The sequence below is a fragment of the Manacus candei genome, unplaced genomic scaffold (assembly GCF_025592945.1).
Source record: "Manacus candei isolate 608988 ecotype Guabito, Panama unplaced genomic scaffold, ASM2559294v1 h1tg000070l, whole genome shotgun sequence".
Lineage (NCBI taxonomy): Eukaryota > Metazoa > Chordata > Aves > Passeriformes > Pipridae > Manacus > Manacus candei.
In genome coordinates this window covers 374,358-393,187 of record NW_026138118.1, presented here as the reverse complement: position 1 = coordinate 393,187, position 18,830 = coordinate 374,358, and the positions used below count along the sequence as shown (strand labels likewise).

The 18,830-nt window shown below is 52.7% G+C and overlaps 2 protein-coding genes across 4 annotated transcripts in view; one reads left to right on the top strand and one right to left on the bottom strand.

Moving 5' to 3' along the window:
• Positions 1-13,331, bottom strand: part of LOC127479882 (uncharacterized) — a 25,953-nt gene extending 12,622 nt beyond the window's left edge. The window contains exons 1-5 of one of the 3 annotated variants that reach the window (XM_051807386.1): positions 13,238-13,331; positions 9,799-10,953; positions 9,546-9,643; positions 8,751-8,855; positions 3,087-4,043 (exon numbers count right to left, since the gene is read on the bottom strand). In XM_051807386.1, the coding sequence (XP_051663346.1) occupies positions 3,917-4,043; positions 8,751-8,855; positions 9,546-9,643; positions 9,799-10,833 (1,365 nt within the window). In that variant the 5' untranslated portion in view covers positions 10,834-10,953; positions 13,238-13,331 and the 3' untranslated portion in view covers positions 3,087-3,916. Of the gene's footprint in view, positions 1-3,086; positions 4,044-8,750; positions 8,856-9,545; positions 9,644-9,798; positions 10,954-12,931; positions 13,181-13,237 lie in introns of those variants that run through there. The other 2 variants (XM_051807387.1, XM_051807388.1) reach the window with 2 other exon arrangements.
• Positions 13,326-18,830, top strand: YARS1 (tyrosyl-tRNA synthetase 1). The gene is made up of 14 exons (XM_051807370.1): positions 13,326-13,450; positions 13,560-13,624; positions 14,171-14,317; positions 14,401-14,576; positions 14,915-15,044; positions 15,317-15,397; positions 15,671-15,763; positions 15,962-16,097; positions 16,270-16,355; positions 16,733-16,868; positions 17,263-17,357; positions 17,471-17,664; positions 17,801-17,942; positions 18,130-18,830. The coding sequence occupies exons 1-14, from the start codon at positions 13,435-13,437 to the stop codon at positions 18,238-18,240; spliced, it is 1,608 nt and encodes a 535-aa protein (XP_051663330.1). The 5' UTR covers positions 13,326-13,434; the 3' UTR covers positions 18,241-18,830.

Sequence of the window (18,830 nt, the reverse complement as noted above, 5' to 3'; positions counted from 1 at the left end):
CAAACCCTGCACAGCGTGTCCTTCCAACTCACAACACAGCACCAGCCACTTCTCACACCTCCCTCGCCACCACAGGCACCAGCACAAGCTCTGGGCTCTCTCCTCCGAGGAAAATGAGAACATTAGGCATTTTATTCCTTGACAGTTCAATAGCATCCGAGGAGGAAACACCTACACGGCGGAAAGTGTTAGTACAATCTCAGCTGGTAATGACTTTCTGGAGGAGATTTAAATTGGGAGGAGGAACAGGCTGCTAATGCCAGTGTTTGCCAAAGACATGAAAGGTTACCTCACTCCAAAGCGAATGTCACAGCTGCACATCCACTCTCCTGATAAAAATATGGCACCTCTTTGACTGAGTAGTCAGCCTGCACTTCCCAAGGAGAGAGTTGAACATTACACCATATGTTCCCCACCAAATGTAATTTCCCCAGATTTGCAGAAAAGCTTCCTAACGACACATAATGAGCCATTACTGCCGAGGCTGGGAGCAGACGCTGAGCTGACCAAATTCCATCAGCTTTCTAGCATTTGTTTAAAAGCTGCCTGATCAACATGCTTGTTATGCTAAAATATCTTCTGTTTCCTCCACAAATCTGGTGTCTATTAAATTGTCTGATGACCCGGTGGATTAAAATGAGGATGTTCCCCCTTGTTGGTGCTTTAGCCCACACGCCTCGAGGAAGGAGAGCTGGGTCCTCTCTCAGCTCCTGCATCAGCATCAATTTTGTTTAAGTAAGTTCCAAATGAGGAATCTTTATTATTAGTGACAGAGCCAGGGAAGACACAGCTTGAATTTCAGATCCCAGATGGAGGCAGCGAAGCTGGCAGCCAGAAAAGCCATCTTTTTCCTTGGAATCTGGATGCAAAGCCATTGAGTGGCAATAATGACATAGCCCCACGATGCCATTTGACACTTTGTCCTTTTTAGCTGACAAAACCCCCACATTTAGTGCCACCAACTGCTAAATAAAGCCTATTTATACCATCTAGACCTGTTCAGCACAGGCTGCACCTGTATGGCTCTAGAAATCCTCTCAGCCAAAGGGAGAATATTACCAGCTTTCCCTATTTCCTGTTTCAGGACATAATTTCTTCCCCCTTACAGCACAAAAGTAGGGAAGAGCTGGTTAGATTTTTGAGAGGAAGGCAGAAAAAAAACCCACATAGGAGTTTAATTTCAGTCCCATTGTCTTCCAGCTGCTGTTGGCTGCCTGTAATACATCCATGAACGCTGTTAAATTTTTAATTGTGAGGCCTTTCATCTCAGAGCTCACGCAGGGCCTGCACAAAGCAGCTTCTTCCAGCCTTACTGATGTCACTGGGTTCTACTACAGCAAAAAAAGAATAAATAAAAACCATCAACACAGCCCTTGGCTACACTCAAGCAATCACACAGCACGTCCTGCCACGAAGGTTTAATCCACAATCCCTCCCTCCCCCTGCAGTGTCTCCACCATTCAGCAGATATGAATCACTTGCAATGTCAAAGAAGGAAATTTTCAGCAACAAAGCTGCCCAGAAGCCTTGATCCCCTCTCGAAGGGCAGAGCTGGCAGTGTTCATTCATGTGAGAGTTTTACATTCACAAGGAGCACAAACACCTCGGGAGGAGGCACCTGCCTGTGCCCAAAGTGTCCAGCACAGGGAAGCTGGTCTGAGCCACAGCACCCTGCAGACACCATCCCCTCCCTGCCAGGGCCAGGTGCTGTTGAGCAGGATTTCATTCTCTCAGCAGGGCAGAACCACCACCAGAAAGCCTGCTTTAAGAGAAGGTGGTATAAACAACACCCTGGCTGCTGTACATCACTCAGTGATAACCCCATAAACAGATACATAACAAAATCGTGGAAAATCCTGAGTTTCAGCAAAGGAAGCAGATTTCCTGTGGCATTCCCACTGCTCTCCCCCTGCTGATCAGCAGGGACTGTCCATCACTGGTGGAGACAGAGCTTCCCTCTCCCAGCACTGTGTGACTGCAGCAGCTGCTGCCACTGCTGAGTTACTTCTGGCCTCCAAAGAGCCAGTCTGGGAGCAGTTTAACATCAGATAAACCCTCCAGCAATCCAGCCAGGCTGCTTTCACCACGGGAGGGGGTGAGAGGCTCTGCACTCAGGCTCCTGCTGCCCCTGTGGCCTTCTCAGAATGCCTGAAGCAAACTTTGTTAGGAGGAGGTTGAAGAAATTCCTCCTTGTGAGGGTGGGGAGGCCCTGGCACAGGTTGCCCAGAGAAGCTGTGGCTGCCCCTGGATCCCTGGGAGTGTCCAAGGCCAGGTTGGAGCAGCCTGGGCTAGTGGAAGGTGTCCCTGCCCATGGCAGGGGTGGAAGGAGAGGAGCCTTAAGGTTCCTTCCAACTCAAACTGTTCTGGAATTCTGTGACCTGGACAGCAGGTGAAACTGCCCTCAGGACCACATGTAAATTATTCCTTTTTCAGAACACCTAATATGTGGTTTAGGAGACAACAACCACCATGTGCTAATAACCCCCACACTTCCCAATCAGTGCTGCCAAGGGATTTCCCCTTCTCTTCCCACGAAAGGCTCTCAGAGGACAAAATTTACAGAGGTAAAAGTCACCCAGGAGGCTCTGGGGGCATCAATAACGTGATATTTGCTGGAGAATTCTTGACACAAAGCCCTAACACTGGCCATGCACCACCCCCAGCTGTACAACCCACCCCCAAACGTGCTGTGCATGGATTCCTCCCTCACTGGAGGCTGTGTTAGCTGGGAGTTAGTGCAGTCAGGCAGTGCCAGGCTCTGCTCCAAGCTTCCCTGCTTATCCTTGGCACAAATGACTTCCATTCTCTGTGTCTCAGTCACTGCACATCTGGGACAGTGAGAAAAACTCTCCCTGCTTTTCAAAGCCACTTCCTCCTGTCCTGCTCCAGAAGGGCAAAAGAACAAAACATATGAACCACGACACCAAAAACATCAGTTTAAATTTTATCTCTTTAAGATCATATTAACCAAAAGCATCTCCAAACCAAATCAAATTACTGTGATGAAAATATAATATGATTTCCTCCACGAATAAACCTAATTTGCTCTCCAAATTCCCCCCATAAACACCTAAAGGGGTCATAAGGTCCTGCTGACAACCCTGGGAAGAGCATTTTGAAGATCATCCTCTCCAACTGCAAAGAATTTGGAGGTTTTATGTTAGAGAAGGGGATGGAGGCAGCACAGAGATCAGGAGCTGCTGTTGGATTGTGGCACACAAATGAACACAAGGTCACTCTCATCTGGGCAGCCCAGGAAGGCAAGTGAAAGAAGGGCCTCAGTAACACAGGAAAAAAAGAAAATCACATTTAAAAGATACAAAATATTTATAAACTCAAGTGCAAATCTCATAAAATACTTTTACAAGAGAAATCACAAATGAAACAGGCAAAAACAATCAAAAAAGGCAAACTTTCCAGGGACAAAAGCAACAAGAGAACAAGACAAGCCAGCAGTGAAATCAGCAGCTCCTCCTGAGTTCACAGTAACACACACAACTTTGTCACATGGAGGAGAACAGCAGCCACAGCTGTTTCTCACAGCTTTAAACCCTCATGTCATCCAAAGGGATCCCAACCACTGCAGGAGATTCAATGCCAAGCTTTAAATCGAGTTTTTTCCACTTCAAAGCCCGTTTTCCAGCTTCCATCAGTGAAATGATCCAACATCCCATCCTGCCTCTTGCACACCAACTGCACCTGTGACCTGTGAGGAGGTTGTTTGCAGCTCAAAGGGTGCAAAGCACAAAAGCTGCCCCCACAAAGCAGATCACGCTTAAACTGCATTTCCAAACCTGCCCCAAATGTTTCAAAACCAGAGAAACTCCCAGTGGTCTTTTTAAAAGACAACTTTTCCAAATACAAACCACTTAAAAACCAGACCAGTTATCAGCTCCAAATGCAGAACACAGCAAAATCAAACGGGGTTACACTGGAAGTGGTCAGGAATGCTCTGGAAATCGTGGAGTTTGGCCAAGTTCTTGCTCACCCAGGGGGTATGGCTGTACCTCTGGGTAGGTTTCTTGTTGGACCTTGGGTAATTTCTGCAAAAGGAAGTCAAATAGTTAAAACAAACACAAGAGAAGCGTTGCTATGAGAGGCTGGAACAGCATCTTCTCTGAAAAAAACCTTCTCCATTTCCTTGGGGTTTGCAGCTGGTACCTAATTTTCCTCTGAGGAGGTTTTGAAAGGAAAAACCACATTTTAAGAAGGCACCTTGGAAAGCAAGAAGTTGATATTTTAGAAGTTTAAAGCCTGTCCTTTCAGGGACTCTGCTTTGTGCTCTATCACCTCCTTGGCAAAGCTCTTTCTCCCTGGCCCACCACAAAGGCTGGAGGCTCAACTAACAGGCACTTCAAACAAGCAGCAAATTTTCCTCCCGAAGTGCTGCACTCACATTAAATCCTCTCATTTGCACATTCTGAAATAGCAAGGCAAACCCCCACAAAACTCCAAGCAGCCTCAGAAAAGCAAGATTAAAAAACAAATTACCTCAACGAGCTTGGTTATCTCCAGGCCTCAGAGTGCTACAAAGCTTCGTCACATCAGAGGCTGCTTTGCCCCTTCTGCACTTTGCAAAAGATAATTTTGAAAGCCAACTCTGTCACCTCTTTTTTTTTTTCCTTCTTCTTCTTCTCTGTGCACAGGGATGAGCAGAACTCAGGAAACACAATTTATAAACCTCAAACCCATCTGGTTTGCAAAGCACAGTAAAATCTTAAGGAGTATGGACAACCATGGGGGGGGTCACTCCTGAAAGAAACAGTGGTTTGGAGAAGGAACATCTGCCTGGCACAGGGTTGGCACATCCACAACACAGAGAGTTTTATTTCTACAGCAAAAACAGGCAGTGAGCAGAAGGTCTCAAGCCAAAGCAACCTGGTCACACCAAGAGCTGGGGAGAGATTTCTTTCAGCCTGTATTCCATCAGAACAGCTCCTTCCCTGGAATGCTGCCCTTGCTGGAGTCCACCTCTCCCAGGTCTCTCTGTAAAGAACAGGGAGTGTGTCCTTGGCCAGTGAAAACCCCCAGAATTTTCCATCCTGCCACTGCGGTCATGTGAGGGATGTGAATCACAGCCCTTCCCTTCCCTTGCTCTCTTGAGCAATTCCAGGTCTCCTTCAAAAACTGCAGCGTCAGCTTTTATTTACCAAAAAGAAAATTGACATTTCTTGTCCAAAAAAAATGATACTTCCAGAGGGGATTTTTTAAAAAAATGTGTTCTTGAAAAATCCATGGGTTTGGGATGGGTTGTGTCGGGAGGTTCTCCAGGACAGCTCACAAAAGGCAAACTCTCACTGTACACAGCTTTTCACAAATTTTTAAGCCTTTCCACAGGTCAGTTCCCTCCCTTGGCATTGTGAGTCCCAGGTCTTAAAGCAGAGGGAATATTTCCTTTCACCCCTGAGCCTGAGGGCAGACAAGCTGTGCAAACTACCACTGTGACTCACTCCAGGAAGAGGTTTGAGCTCCTCTCCAAGAGGAAAAGGGAAAGTCTCAGGGGCAGCCTAACCCCACAAATACTTGGAAAAAGCTATTACCTCAGTGCTTCACATAACCATCTACCCCAGGGCTCAGAGGAAGAGTCCTTCTGGCCATTCCACCCGAGGAAAGGGGACAGTGACACCCTAAATAAGTTCTGTTCCGTGGCAGTCCAGATTAAAACATCCCTCATCCTTTCACAGCAGTTGAGACCAAACTACAGATTTAGGATGAGACTTTCAGGCAAGTTCCACTCATTTAGAAACCAGGAGCTCTGATTATCTCTGCAAACTCCCCTGCAAGCAGAAGCCATGTGAGAGAAGCCCCTGGACCAGGACTATCACCCCCTAAGAACTGGTAACTTCTTCCCACTCCCCTCACCATAAACCTCCCAGAAATCTGCTTTATCAATTCCTACCCCATCCCCTACTCTAAACCCCAACCCACACCTCTTGAAATTTAGGGTTTGGAGGTGGATTTCATTTCCTTTGAAGTGATATCTCCCTCCCAGGCTCAGCCACTAAAGGTAATTCTTCCTTTATGGCAGCACAGCCCCAGTCCTGCACCTTCCCTGCCTGCTCTCCATTCAAGCCAAATGAATTTGGGCAGGAAAAAACTCTTTCAAGATTAAGTTTTTTTTTCCCCCTCAGCCAGCTCAGCATCAATCAACAGACCAGATCCTTTCAAGGCACAGTCTGCAAGCACAGAGTTCATTTGTATTTCACAGATTTGTTTCTCCATATGCTCCCTTACACTGTTCTCCCTTTCCATCACCTTAAACACACTGTCTGTTTTTTAAAGATATTGATCTTTGTTATTACAGTAAGAACCAGATGGTTTGTGACTCTTTACAAGGTATTTCCTCCTCCTCTCCCTTTGATTCAAGAGTGATCCAAGAAAATAATTTATCAGGTTTCTGCCAGGTTGTAAGAAGTCTGATAGAATTGCTAAAAACATCATAAACCTCTAGCAAACACATCAGGCCTCAAGGAGAACTCCTGCTGGAACCCTGCTAGGAAAAGGTCAGCTTCCCAGGGACCTGAGGGGCAGGGATGGGACTTGGAGCAACCTGGTCTAGTGGAAGGTGTCCCTGCCCATGGCAGGGGGGTAGAACTGGATGATCTTTAAGGTCCCTTCCAACCAGTCTATGATTTTGCTCCAAACAACACAGTTTTAGGAGCCTCATTACTTGAGTGGCTGATATAGACCCAGAATCGCTGAGGGAGATCTCCTCAAGAGGGAAATAATCCTATTTACTGCTGGATAAAGGGCAATAACGAGGTGCAAACGCTGACAAATGGTCAGCTGGCAGAAATCTTGTGTGGTCAATGATCAGCCACCCGTCGCTGAGCAGATGTTCAAGTCACATCTCATTTTTACAGCTGCCACAAGGCAGCCTCAGCAGCATTTAAACCCCTCTAGGAAGCTGCAAATAAATTTATCTATTCAGATTGAGTATCATCCAGAAACCAGAATGAGAGGAGGCACAGGCAGAGCCACGGGTTGTCTCCCAACTCACTCGAGATGGCTCGATGTGAAAAGTTTATTCTGAATATAAAAGGATTTCTTTCAACCAGTCAGTGTGACTTTCAGCATTCAATCACCCAATATAAGAATATATAATATATATATAACATATCTAAGATATAGATATCTAAGATATATAGGTGAAAGTTATATTTATACATATGAAAGTTGTATTTATAGAGAACCTGCAAGTGCAAGATAATGTGCAGATGAGGGAGAAGACAAAAATCTCTGCTGTAGACAGGCCAGAATTCCCTCAGACAACCCAGCAGCAGGAGCCAGGATACAAGGAAGAACAGACAGATTACATAAAAGATGGGATAGCAAAGGCAAACATCACACTGAGACAAATGCCAGGAGATTTGCAACTCAAAACAGAGCTAAAGATTTGTAGCAGCAATATATTAGTTACTGCTTCCCAGAGGGAATTCCCTTGCTGGCTCTGAAACCTGCTAATTTTCCTTCATGAATTTCTTGGGATCACTCTGCATTTCCCATGCAAACGATCCAAAAGGCATCTGCTGCAGATCCAGGTGCCTGGGAACAGCACACAGGGCACAGCCAGCCCACTGAGAGGGTTTCTCTGTGACAACTGGGAAAGCCCACGCTGTCTGTCGGGCTGAATTCCAAGCCCGCAGCTATTTGGAAATAAAGAGAGGTTTGCACTAATAAGAAAATCAAATTGTGTGCATCCCAGACAATGTTCTTCCCCGGCAAAATAGAGCTGTATTTCACTCGTCAGCCCCGCTCACTTAGAGCTCCTGCCTGATTTTCTGTGACTCACAACATACGTCTTGCATTTTTAATTTGAAAGGAAGAGAAAACAGGCCATTTCAGCTTTGCCTGCCTTGTCCCCTCTGCATTACTTATGCTGCATTCATGCACTGGAAGCAGCCCTGTGGCTATGCAGCTGCTCCTGTGCCCGGGTAAGTGCAGGCTCCACACAACTGTCACTTCCTTACCACTCGCCAGAAATGACAATTATTGCACCCGTGAACACTCAAAATAACCACAGTGGGAGGCCGTGGCTGGAAGATACCAGAACATTTTGCCCTTCAGAACATCCCAGGCCTCCCCATCAGATGTCACCCTTCAGCTGAAACCCCACACCCTGCTCTTTCCAACCCCTTCCCTCACACCTCTGCTCTGGGATGACACGGCTGGGGCAACACATGGGAGGTGTCAGCTCTGAATCCAAACCTCAGCACTGGAGCTAAAGATCCTCCAAACCAGGGAGGTTTGGAGTCCCCAGCCCTGGAGGTGTCCCAGGAAGGACTGGACGTGGCTCTCAGTGCTCTGGGCTGGGGGACAAGGTGGGGATGGGGCACAGGGGGGATCCATGGGCTGGGAGGGCTTTTCCAAGCTTAATGTTTCTGGGATAGTTGTGAACTGACAAGACCAACTTACCTTCCAGTGCTAAGCCAGAGCTCAGCTCTGCTTTTCCCAGCTGACACAGGCCTGTTTTGGGAACATCCCTGACACACCAATTCCCTTACAACGTTTTTCCCAGGTATCCCCAACCCTGAAACTCATCTGAACCAGCCCTGGAGCAAGACTGAGTCCTGTACAGGAATTGTGTGCCTGGTGGTGCTGCAGCAAGTGTAACAGGCACTTTTTATTCCCCTCTGAAAACAAATACATTAAAAACATCAAAGAACACGAGTCCAGCCAGCCAGGCCTCCTGCCAGGACATCAATTTTTCCCTCCCCACCAGCCTCACCCCATCTCACCTGAGGGCTTACCTGATAGAGGGGGTACCCTTTTCATCAGGTGGGTGTGCACACTCTGCATAGAAACGTTTCTTTTGCTCAACTTTCACTTCTGAAATGCAGGGACGTTGTTTCAGTCTTTAAAATAATAAATAAATAGTGTCAGGGTGGTTTGTAGATTATTTGTCAAATTAGGTTGCAGAAGACAGAGAGGGCACAGTGTCCTTCAGGACTATTACAGACATGACCTCCTTGTAGCCCTGTTCTGTGATTGAAAAAAATATAAGTGTTGGTTTTACTGAAACTGCAAAGATAAAACACCCAAGAGCAAAGCAGGAGGGTCAGCTGAGTGACCTGGCAGGTCACTGCCCTGGTTACCTCGCCAGGAACCCGCAGAGAGCCCTCAAAAGCAGATCTTTCCTCATCACCCAGGGCCGTGCCGGGAACAGCAACGCACGGGACACCTGAGAGCAGCAGGTCTGCAGGGAAAAACCCCCGAAGTGGCACCTCCAGGAGCAGGGGAGAGCAGCAGGAACCATCCCGACCCGCTCCGCTGCTGCCATCTGCAGGAAAAGCGCTCGGGGAGGAGCCCAACAGCACAAACATCCCCGGTTCTGCCTTCAAACCACTGCCCCAAACTGGCTTAACCACCTCCTTTCCCTTTTCGACCTTCCCTGTCTTCCAGAGTAAATTATTAAGTGCTTTTCCCCTTAATTCAGTGCACGGTAATTAAATGACAAGGATAAAACCCAGCAGCACACAACCAACAAACTGGTTGAGGAAATAACTGGGATGTTTCTCAAAGTGCAAACTTGCTAAGAAATTTACCTTTTCTCCTTCTCCTGTGGGACAATAATAACTTTGCCAGGTTTCTTCCCACTGGATGTCTCTTCCTGCACGGTCTGGACTATAGTTGTGTCATTTAACTGGAAAGGTAAAGAAAAAGGGGATTAACATGCAAAATAAAATCCTCCCCTCTACAAACACAGCACTTGTGTGCCTATGGACATCACCACAAGTACAAACCCAAAGGAATGGAATTAAAAACATTTTAGCTACAAGAATTAAGATGTGAGTTTACTTTAATGTCGCCTGATGGCTGCTCAGCTCCTGGAGATTCCCCTTCACCATCCTCTGGAGAGTCTGATTTCCTTGAAAACAAGCTCGCTGTTGCTTTGGGAAGTTCTTTGTTTCCAGAGCCAGGAGCTGGGCTCTCATCACCAAGGTGAAACAAGGGCACGGCTCTTCCCAGGCAATCCGAAGCCAGGCTTTCCTGGCCTTTAGGCTCCAAGGATTCTTCCAGAATGCAGCTACCAGCAGTTGTAGCACATCCTAAACAATCATCTATCATTGCTTCTAGAGCTTCTCTTTCCACCTCCACCAGATAATTGCCCTCCACGGGCTCATCAGAACCGCCGACAGCAAAGGGGCTGAGACGCAGGAGATCCTGCAGGTCAAGGTCCTGCTGCAGGTGGATCCCACCCAAACCAGCACTTCCACTCAAAAAGCCAGGATAACACCCAGAACTGACTGGGGAACGCTCCTGGGGCAGAGGTTCCTCTGGTTCCTCTGCAATCTCCGAGGCATCTCCCCTGACCGAGGCCCCGCTGCAGCTGCTGCTCCCGGCCTGTCCGCTCTCCTCATTTCCACTTTGGCTCAGATGGCTTTTTCTAATCAGGTGCTGCTCAGCTTCCGTGCAATCATCTGCCAAGATTTCCTGGATCTCCTCCTCGGTGTAATCGAAAGGAGAGTTCCCTTTCTCACTGCCTGACAGTTCCAGCAGGGAGTCATCCAGCTCAGTGTCATCGAAGCACCGGCTGGTGTCCAGGGAAATGGTCACGTCGTTGTACTTGGACCCACAAAAACTGGCAGCAAGGTCGCCCTGGCCACTGTCATCCAGAAAATGGGAGCAGGGAGAACCTGGGGAGAGGAGCAGCAGGTTCTCTGATGGCTTTGGAGTGCTGCAGACATGACTCAACACACGAACCCTCTTGGCTGACTGCAGGGCCTGGAGCTGCGCTGCGGAATCCAACAACCTCTTGGCCCTGGGAACTGTGTCCTGTTTGAATTCCCGACACAGGCAGAGCCCAGGGGAATGAGGGGAACTGTCTCCCATGTCGCTGTCGCTGCCTGGATCTCTGCTTCCAGCTCTAGAGGCCTGTTCTGAGGTTCATCTGCTCCTGGTGCCCTCTGAGCAGCCCCTTCAGAGGAGGAATCAGCAGGAGTCGGCTCCAACCTGCCAGCAAAACCAACACCTTCAATAAAGTGAACTCAGCTGCTTTCCAAAGGTGCTGGGATGTAACAGGGAAGGTGAAAACACTGGCTGAGGCACCACAATTCGAACTCCTTGATCTCTATTCTTGACTCTTTTGGGTCCTAACACATAACAACAACCAATCCCTCGTTCCTGAGTGTTCCCTCACAGGGGGTTTTATCAAGCAGGACTAAATACAAACCCCAGTTACCAACATCTCTGTGCCAGCCCCTCCAAAACTGCTGCAAATCACTCACACCAGACCCCAAGAATCACAGCTCACACCCCCAGATCACAGAGCACGCTTCAGGTATTAAATAAAAGCTCCCAGTGTCTCAACCCCCACCCTGCAAAGACACAAATGAACACATAAAAAGTCTTTTTTTGGGTTAGGAAAAAACTCAGCAAGGGAAGAGTAACCCGGTCAGGGAGCAGAGGGGTCATTCAGGAGGGGGATTAGTCACTGAGACACTCACACAAAACACACATTACAATCCAAGATCACCAGATAAAGAACCTTCCCGTTTCCAAGTATTCACAAACAAACCCTCTTTTTCCTGGAGTGAGGACTCTCCCCAACAGGAATCTTTGGACCTGAAAGCCCTGCACTTGACTCTCAGCCAGCAGGAGAATTTGGACTAAGGAAAGGTATTTCCTGTCCTCTTTGACCAAGGATTTAAAGGAATGTCTTTTTGTCTTCCTGTTGCTTTGACTACCTACTGCTTAAAAAAGGGAGGGGGGTGTGCAACTGCAGGGATAAAACCTGGGAATTTCTGCTGCTTCCTCTTGTCATTCTGCCTAAATAATAAACATGGGCACTTTCAGAATGATGCTATAGGAAAAAAAATACCTGGGGAATGAGCTGTGTGTGTACAAAGCCCCCACAGGAACACATGGAGTCAGGAGCAGCTCCAGTGCTTGCCTGGAGCTCTACAATTTACCTCCCAGTGCTCCAAGAAAAACATAAATAAAACCAAATTAAACATGGATTTTGTCCTATGGGGTGTGGCAGTCCAATAATGCAGCTCCTAACCACAGAATCATGGGATGGTTTGGGTTGGAAAGGACCTTAAGGATCGTCCAGTTGCACCCCCTGCCATGGGCAGGGACACCTTCCACTAGCCCAGGTTGCTCCAGCCTGGCCTGGGACACTTCCAGGGATGGGACACTTCCAGCTTCTCTGGGCAACCTGTGCTAGGGCCTCCCCACCCTCACAGGGAGGAATTTTTTCCCCATATATCCCATCTAAACCTGCCCTGTCTCAGTTTGAATCCATCCAACCAAGGGACTTGAAAGAACCGACTCTTTGAAGCCTCTTTGTTGGAAGAGTCTCCCACGAAACCCATTTGGAGATGTTTCCACTGCTGACAAGGAAATGGATTCTTTGCTGTGGGACCTTTCCAATTTACTCCACCCCATCCTGGGCTGGGTCTGTACTTCCAGCCCTACATCAAGGACTCTGGAAGCAGGACTTGGGTAACTTGGGTGATTGATGATTCCCAAGCCATTCCCACAGCACTGTGTGGAATTCAGGGGCTGTGCAAGGATTTACTCTGTGGAAATGGCCTGTAACAGCTTAAATATCCTTAAATTGATGTAAAACCAGGCTGCTTGTGATTTGTCCACCACGTGAGATTATCTTCTCTGAAAAGACGAAATCCCAGATCGGGTTGGGAGGGAACTTAGAGACAATCCAGCCCATCCCCTGCCATGGGCAGGGACACCTCCCACTAGCCCAGGCTGCTCCAACCTGGCCTTGGACACTTCCAGGGATCCAGGGGCAGCCACAGCTTCTCTGGGCAACCTGTGCCAGGGCCTCCCCACCCTCACAGGGAAGAATGTTTTCCCCAATATCCCATCTATCCCTGCCCTCTGGCAGTGGGAAGCCATTCCCTGTGTCCCGTCACTCCATCCCTTGTCCAAAGTCCCTCTCCTGGAGTCCCTTCAGGCACTTAAAAACCTGCAGTAAGGTCACCCTGGAGCCTTTCCTTCTCGAAGGCACTAACACCACCAGCAACTCCTGCTCCTTCCCTCATGGAGCCCAGCGGCCCCTTCTCCCTCCCTAAGGGGGCACCGCCCAACCGGCGCCTCAACGGCACCGCCCCAAGGCGGGGCTTTGGGGGCGAGCCCACCCCCTTCGCTCCTCCTCGCGGCCCGCCGGGGCACCGGCCGCTCCCGGAGCGCCGGGAAAGGGGGTAAAACACCCCAAATAAACGAGATAAACGAGATAAAGGAGCCCGAGCAGCGGCCACGGCCCGGCCCTCACCCGCCGCCATCTTAAGGGCGCCGAGGCCACGCCCCTGCGCGCGCGAGGAGCCCTCTGATTGGCGGAGAGCTGCAACCCCCCGCGCGAGGCGCGCTCTGATTGGCGCAGCGCGGCCCCCTCCCCGCCGTTCACCTCCCCATCGGCAGCTCGGCGATCGTGCCGCCCAGGCGCCGGTAGCCGAGCGCCGAGCGGGGCTGATGCAACCCGGGGCAGGTCGGTGGGGACAGGGAGGGGAAAGGGGGGAACGGGGGGGATTTTGGGAGGTCTTGGAGAGTCCTGGGGTGGTGGGGGCTCCGGTAACGCCTTGTTCCTGCCCCCGCAGCCGCCGCCATGGAGCCCGCGCCCGGCCCGCAGGAGAAGTATCAGCTCATCACGCGGAACCTGCAGGTACCGGGGAATGGGTGGGGAACGGGGAGAGGGGATCGGGGCACGATCCGGGGGAATTAGGGCAAGATCGGGAGGAATAGGGCAGGATCGAGGCCCGGACAGGGGTATTAGGGCAGAATCGGGAGCAGGGCAAAGCGGGGCGGGGGAATCGGGGCAGGATTGGGGGAATCGGGGCAGGATTGGGGGGATCGGGGCAGGATTGGGGGGATCGGGGCAGGGTTGGGGGAAGGATCAGGGGGTGGATCGGGGGGAGAATTAGGGCAGGAATAGGAGTTGGAGAGGAGGGATCTGGGCAGGATCGGGTCCAGATACCGGGGGGACCGTGGCCGGAGCGGGGGCAGAATCGGATCCGGAGTGGGGGATCAGAGCTGGATCGGGGCCCGGGCAAAGGGGTGTGGGGGGATCAGAGCCGGGTGTAGCCCCGGGGATGAGCCCCTGGCACCAGCGGCGCCCCCGGGACACGCGGTGTGCCCAGCCCGCCCACCCGCAGGACTGTCCTGCCCTCCCCAGCTGTGCCAGATGTGCATGTTTTGTGCCCCCCTCCAGGAGGTGCTGGGCGAGGATAAGCTCATGGCCATCCTGAAGGAGCGGGAGCTGAGGATCTACTGGGGCACGGCCACCACGGGCAAGCCCCACGTGGCCTATTTCGTGCCCATGTCCAAGATTGCGGATTTCCTGAAGGCTGGGTGTGAGGTAACGGGGTCACACCGGGACCCCACACCCCGGGGAGGGTGGTTCCCTGGACTCCTGGCAGTGACTTGTGCCCTCTGTGCCAGGTGACAATCCTCTTTGCTGACCTCCACGCTTACCTGGACAACATGAAGGCCCCCTGGGAGCTGCTGGAGCTGCGCACCCGCTACTACGAGCACGTGATCAAGGCCATGCTGGAGAGCATCGGGGTGCCCTTGGACAGGCTCAAATTCGTCCGAGGCACCGACTACCAGCTCAGCAAGTGAGTCCTGGGGCACCTGGGCTGGCAGAGCCTGGCCTTCTCCTGACCCTGCCCTACTCCTGACCCCGCTCCTGGGACACCAGGGGCCTCCAGGGTTTATCTCCTCTCAGTGAGGCCAGAACCAGCCACTCTGGGGTGCCCCCATGTGAGTCCTGGGGCACCTGAGCCGGCAGAGCCCGACCTGAGGCTCTGCTGCTCCTGAGCCTGCCCTTCTCCTGACCCTGCTCCTGGGGCAAAGTGAAGGTGCCTCCAGGCTTTGTCTGCTCTCAGTGAGGCCAGGGCCAGCCGCTGTGGGATGCTCCCCATGGCAGGTGGGCTCAGTGGTGCCCTTCCCACAGGGAATACACGCTGGACGTGTACCGCCTGTCCTCGGTGGTGACGCAGCACGACGCCAAGAAGGCAGGGGCGGAGGTGGTGAAGCAGGTGGAGCATCCCTTGCTGAGTGGTTTGCTCTACCCAGGCCTGCAGGTGAGGCAGGGGCTGCCCAGGGAGGTGCTGGCAAAGCCAGGACCGCGGGGGTGTGAGGGGCTGGGCGTCCAGGTCGTCGTTCTCCACCCCAACATCCCATCCGGCAGCGGCACGAAGTTGCTGGTGCAGCAGACAGTCCAGAATATTCCCGGCCTTTCCCAGGGTGGGAGTGCCCTGGGAGAGGCTGAGGGACAGGCAGGACGTCTGAAGGCTGAGCAGAGCTGGAGTGGGGCATTTTGGGCCCAGCCTCAGGGCTCTGTGTGTCCCCACAGGCGCTGGACGAGGAATATCTCAAGGTGGACGCGCAGTTTGGAGGGGTTGACCAGAGGAAGATCTTCACCTTCGCAGAGAAGGTCAGGAATAGGGGCGTTTCGGCCGTCCTGGGGCCTGAGGGAGGGCTTGGACACTTGCTGATCCACTGGGAGAAGGGTGTGTGGGGTTTTGTTGGCACCACAGTGCTCTGTGCTGCAGGGCTCTGGCGCCCTGGGAGCTCACAGTGGCTCTCTGGGTCCTGTTATTTTGGATTCCAAAGTCATCTGGAGCCAGGAGCAAGTAGGGATTGTGACTGAAAGGTGATCTTTGGATGAGCATTGTCTCTGACTTGCCTCTTTCTTGCCTTTTCCCAGTACCTCCCTTCCCTGGGCTATGCCAAGCGTGTCCATCTGATGAACCCGATGGTTCCTGGGCTGACAGGCAGCAAAATGAGCTCGTCAGAGGAGGTTGGTGTCTGATCTGTCTGTGCCAGGGGGGTGTAGAGGGGCAGGTTGAGGGCTGGGGGTGGAGAGGGTGCAGCCCTGCAGGCAAGGTGACCTCTCTCTGCTCACACGGGGTTCTAGGGAGTTGCAGCGACTCTCTCATGAGTTTTCTCTTTTGGGCAAAACATTGGGTGAAGGGGCTGAGGAAATCTCTTGCTGCAGGACTCAAAGATTGATCTTCTGGACCGCAAGGAGGATGTGAAGAAGAAGCTGAAGAAGGCCTTCTGTGAGCCAGGGAACGTGGAGAACAACGGTGTCCTCTCCTTCATCAAGCACGTCCTCTTCCCCCTCAAGTCAGGTGAGGGCTCGCCACGCTTGGGGGTGTTTTCCCCGTGGATAAGAAGAGGGGGCAGGAGCGTGTCCTCTGAGTGCCACCTCCCCAGCCTGTGGTCCCCACCCTGGGCAGGGTGGGGCAGGTGGTTTTATCTGAGCCTTGAGTTAATCTGAGCCTTAAAATCTGTGTGTCGCAGAGTTTGTGGTGCTGCGAGAAGAAAAATGGGGAGGAAACAAAACCTACACGGACTATGAGGCCCTGGAGAAGGACTTTGCTGAGCAGGTGAGTGCTGGGAGGGGCTGAACCTTCTCCCTGTGCCTGAGGCTCCCCTGAGTAATCTGGGAGCAGCACTGGGAGATGAAGATCCACACTGGGAAGAGGTGTGGAGTGTGGCCCAGTGACAGGGTGCTCCCAGCCAGGAGAGGATGGGTCAAGGATGTGGGGTCACCAGCTGTCCTGGTGCAGGACAGGGCCACATCAGCCTCATCCTGGAACAGAGCAGCAGTTAAACCCTTCTCAGGTGTTACCAGGTGGAAGCAGAAGTGTCCAAAAGAAGGGCTCTGATGTCCGAGGGGAACCAGGCTGAGGGTTGGGGTTCATCTCCAGTTCCTCCAGTTCCCACCCTGGGCCTCAGACAGGAACCTGTTTGTCACATACAGGTCGTGCACCCCGGAGACCTGAAGAACTCGGTGGAAGTGGCCCTGAACAAACTGCTTGACCCCATCAGAGAGAAGTTCAACAGCCCAGAGCTGAAGAAGCTGAGCAGTGCTGCATATCCCAACCTGTCCAAAGCCAGTAAGGAGGTGCTGGGAGATGAGGGAAGTGGGACCCTGGGACCTCAGGGAAGCAGAGCCCTGACACGTGGGGCTGGGTGGGAGAGAGTCTCTCCAGGGGCTGAGGTTAGAGAGAAGTTCTGAAACTTCAGTCTCAGAAACAGCCCTGGAGAACACTGGGAGAGGTGAGGAAGGCCAATGCCAGGGCTCTTTGCCTGCTCTGGAGATGCTGCTCTGGTGCTTGAGAGGGCAACACCGCAGAGGAGGGGCTGTGCTCCCTGGTGTAGAGACAGGCAGGGAATTCCCGGCAGGGTATTCCCCCCAGGGCCTGCATTTGGGAGTGACTGTGCTCCCCAGGGCTTGGCCAGCTCCCTGAGTTTATGCTGAATGATGTGACCATTCCCTTTGCCCTGCAGAGCCTGGAGAGAAGGGCACCAAGAACTCGGAGCCAGAGGAAGTGATCCCGTCCCGGCTGGACATCCGCGTGGGCAAAGTGATCAGCGTGGAAAAGGTACAACGGGGCGGTGGGGGAGAGTAACCACCCCACGTGGACACCTGGGGGGCTTGGGGGGGTCTGCCCCCTCCCCTGCCACCCCATTCCCATCCCTGCCCCTCCCCTGGCAGCACCCAGACGCAGACAGCCTGTACGTGGAGAAGATCGACGTGGGCGAGGCCGAGCCCCGCACCGTGGTCAGTGGCCTGGTGCAGTTCGTCCCCAAGGAGCAGCTGCAGGACAGGCTCGTGGTGCTGCTCTGCAACCTCAAGCCCCAGAAGATGAGGGGAGTGGAGTCTCAGGGCATGGTGCTGTGTGCCTCCAGGTGAGGGAGGGAGGGAGGGAGGGGGGCACCGGGGTGGGAGCGCTCCAGGGGGGACATTCTGGACTGCCCTGTGCTGCCCCAGGGCACTGAGGGGCAGGTGGGGACCACCTTGGGGTGACTCTGCTTTGTCTTCCAGCGTGGGGGAGCCCCGGCAGGTGGAGCCCCTGGACCCGCCGGCCGGGTGCTGCGCCGGGGAACGTGTCTACGTGGAGGGGTACGAGGGCGGGGAGCCCGACGAGGAGCTCAAACCCAAGAAGAAGGTCTTTGAGAAGCTGCAGGTGAGGGGCTGGGAACAGCTCAGCGTGGCTGGGGCTGCAGGCATTGACTGGGGCAGTGCTTAGGGTGTCCCCGCCCCTGGGTGACCCCAGATTGGCTGTTTGCCCCTCGGTGCCCACGGTTGTTACTGTCAACAAAGCTGGGCACTGCTGCCCCACTGCTGATCCTGCCTCCCTGCTCTGCTCCCAGGCTGATTTCCGTGTCTCCGAGGACTGTGTCGCGCAGTGGAAGCAGAGGAACTTCCTGACCAAGCTGGGGAGAGTCTCCTGTAAAAGCCTCAAGGGTGGAACCATCAGCTAACAAGTGCCAGGGCTGCTGCTCGTGCCTCCTGCCTGGCCCCTGCCACCACCTCGGTCTCTGCCATCTCCCCTCTCAATGCCCCGAGCTGGGGGCTCAGCCCTGCAGGACCTGGAGGCTCTGGGACTGAATTGGCAGCCTCCAACATCCCCCTGGGCCTCGTCTGTGGGCCAGCACTGGGGCCTGGAGGTGGCATCCCACCTAAAGGACTTGTGTGACTCATCCCCATGGCCTTCAGCTCCACGCTGGGGCCATGGGCTCGCTCCCAGTTGTGCCATGGACTGCACTCCCTGCCCACTGGTCCCGAATGGGATGGCATGTGTGGGTGCTGCAGTGAGGGCAGAAGGGAAAAGCTGCTTCTCGAACCTGTGTTGCTGCTACCAGGGCTGGGACAGCCCAGCAGGACCGTCCCCTGCCCTGGCTGGGCACCTCCTGCTCCACCCTCAGCCCACCAGGGCTGTGGCCACTGGGGCTGCTCTTTGGCCAGGAGCCCAGGGAGCACCCGTGGATCTGCTCCAAGCCTGTGGGGGGTGTGGGCCTTAAACACTGACTCGGGATCCATCTGTCATAAACCCAATAAAACGTCAAGCTGA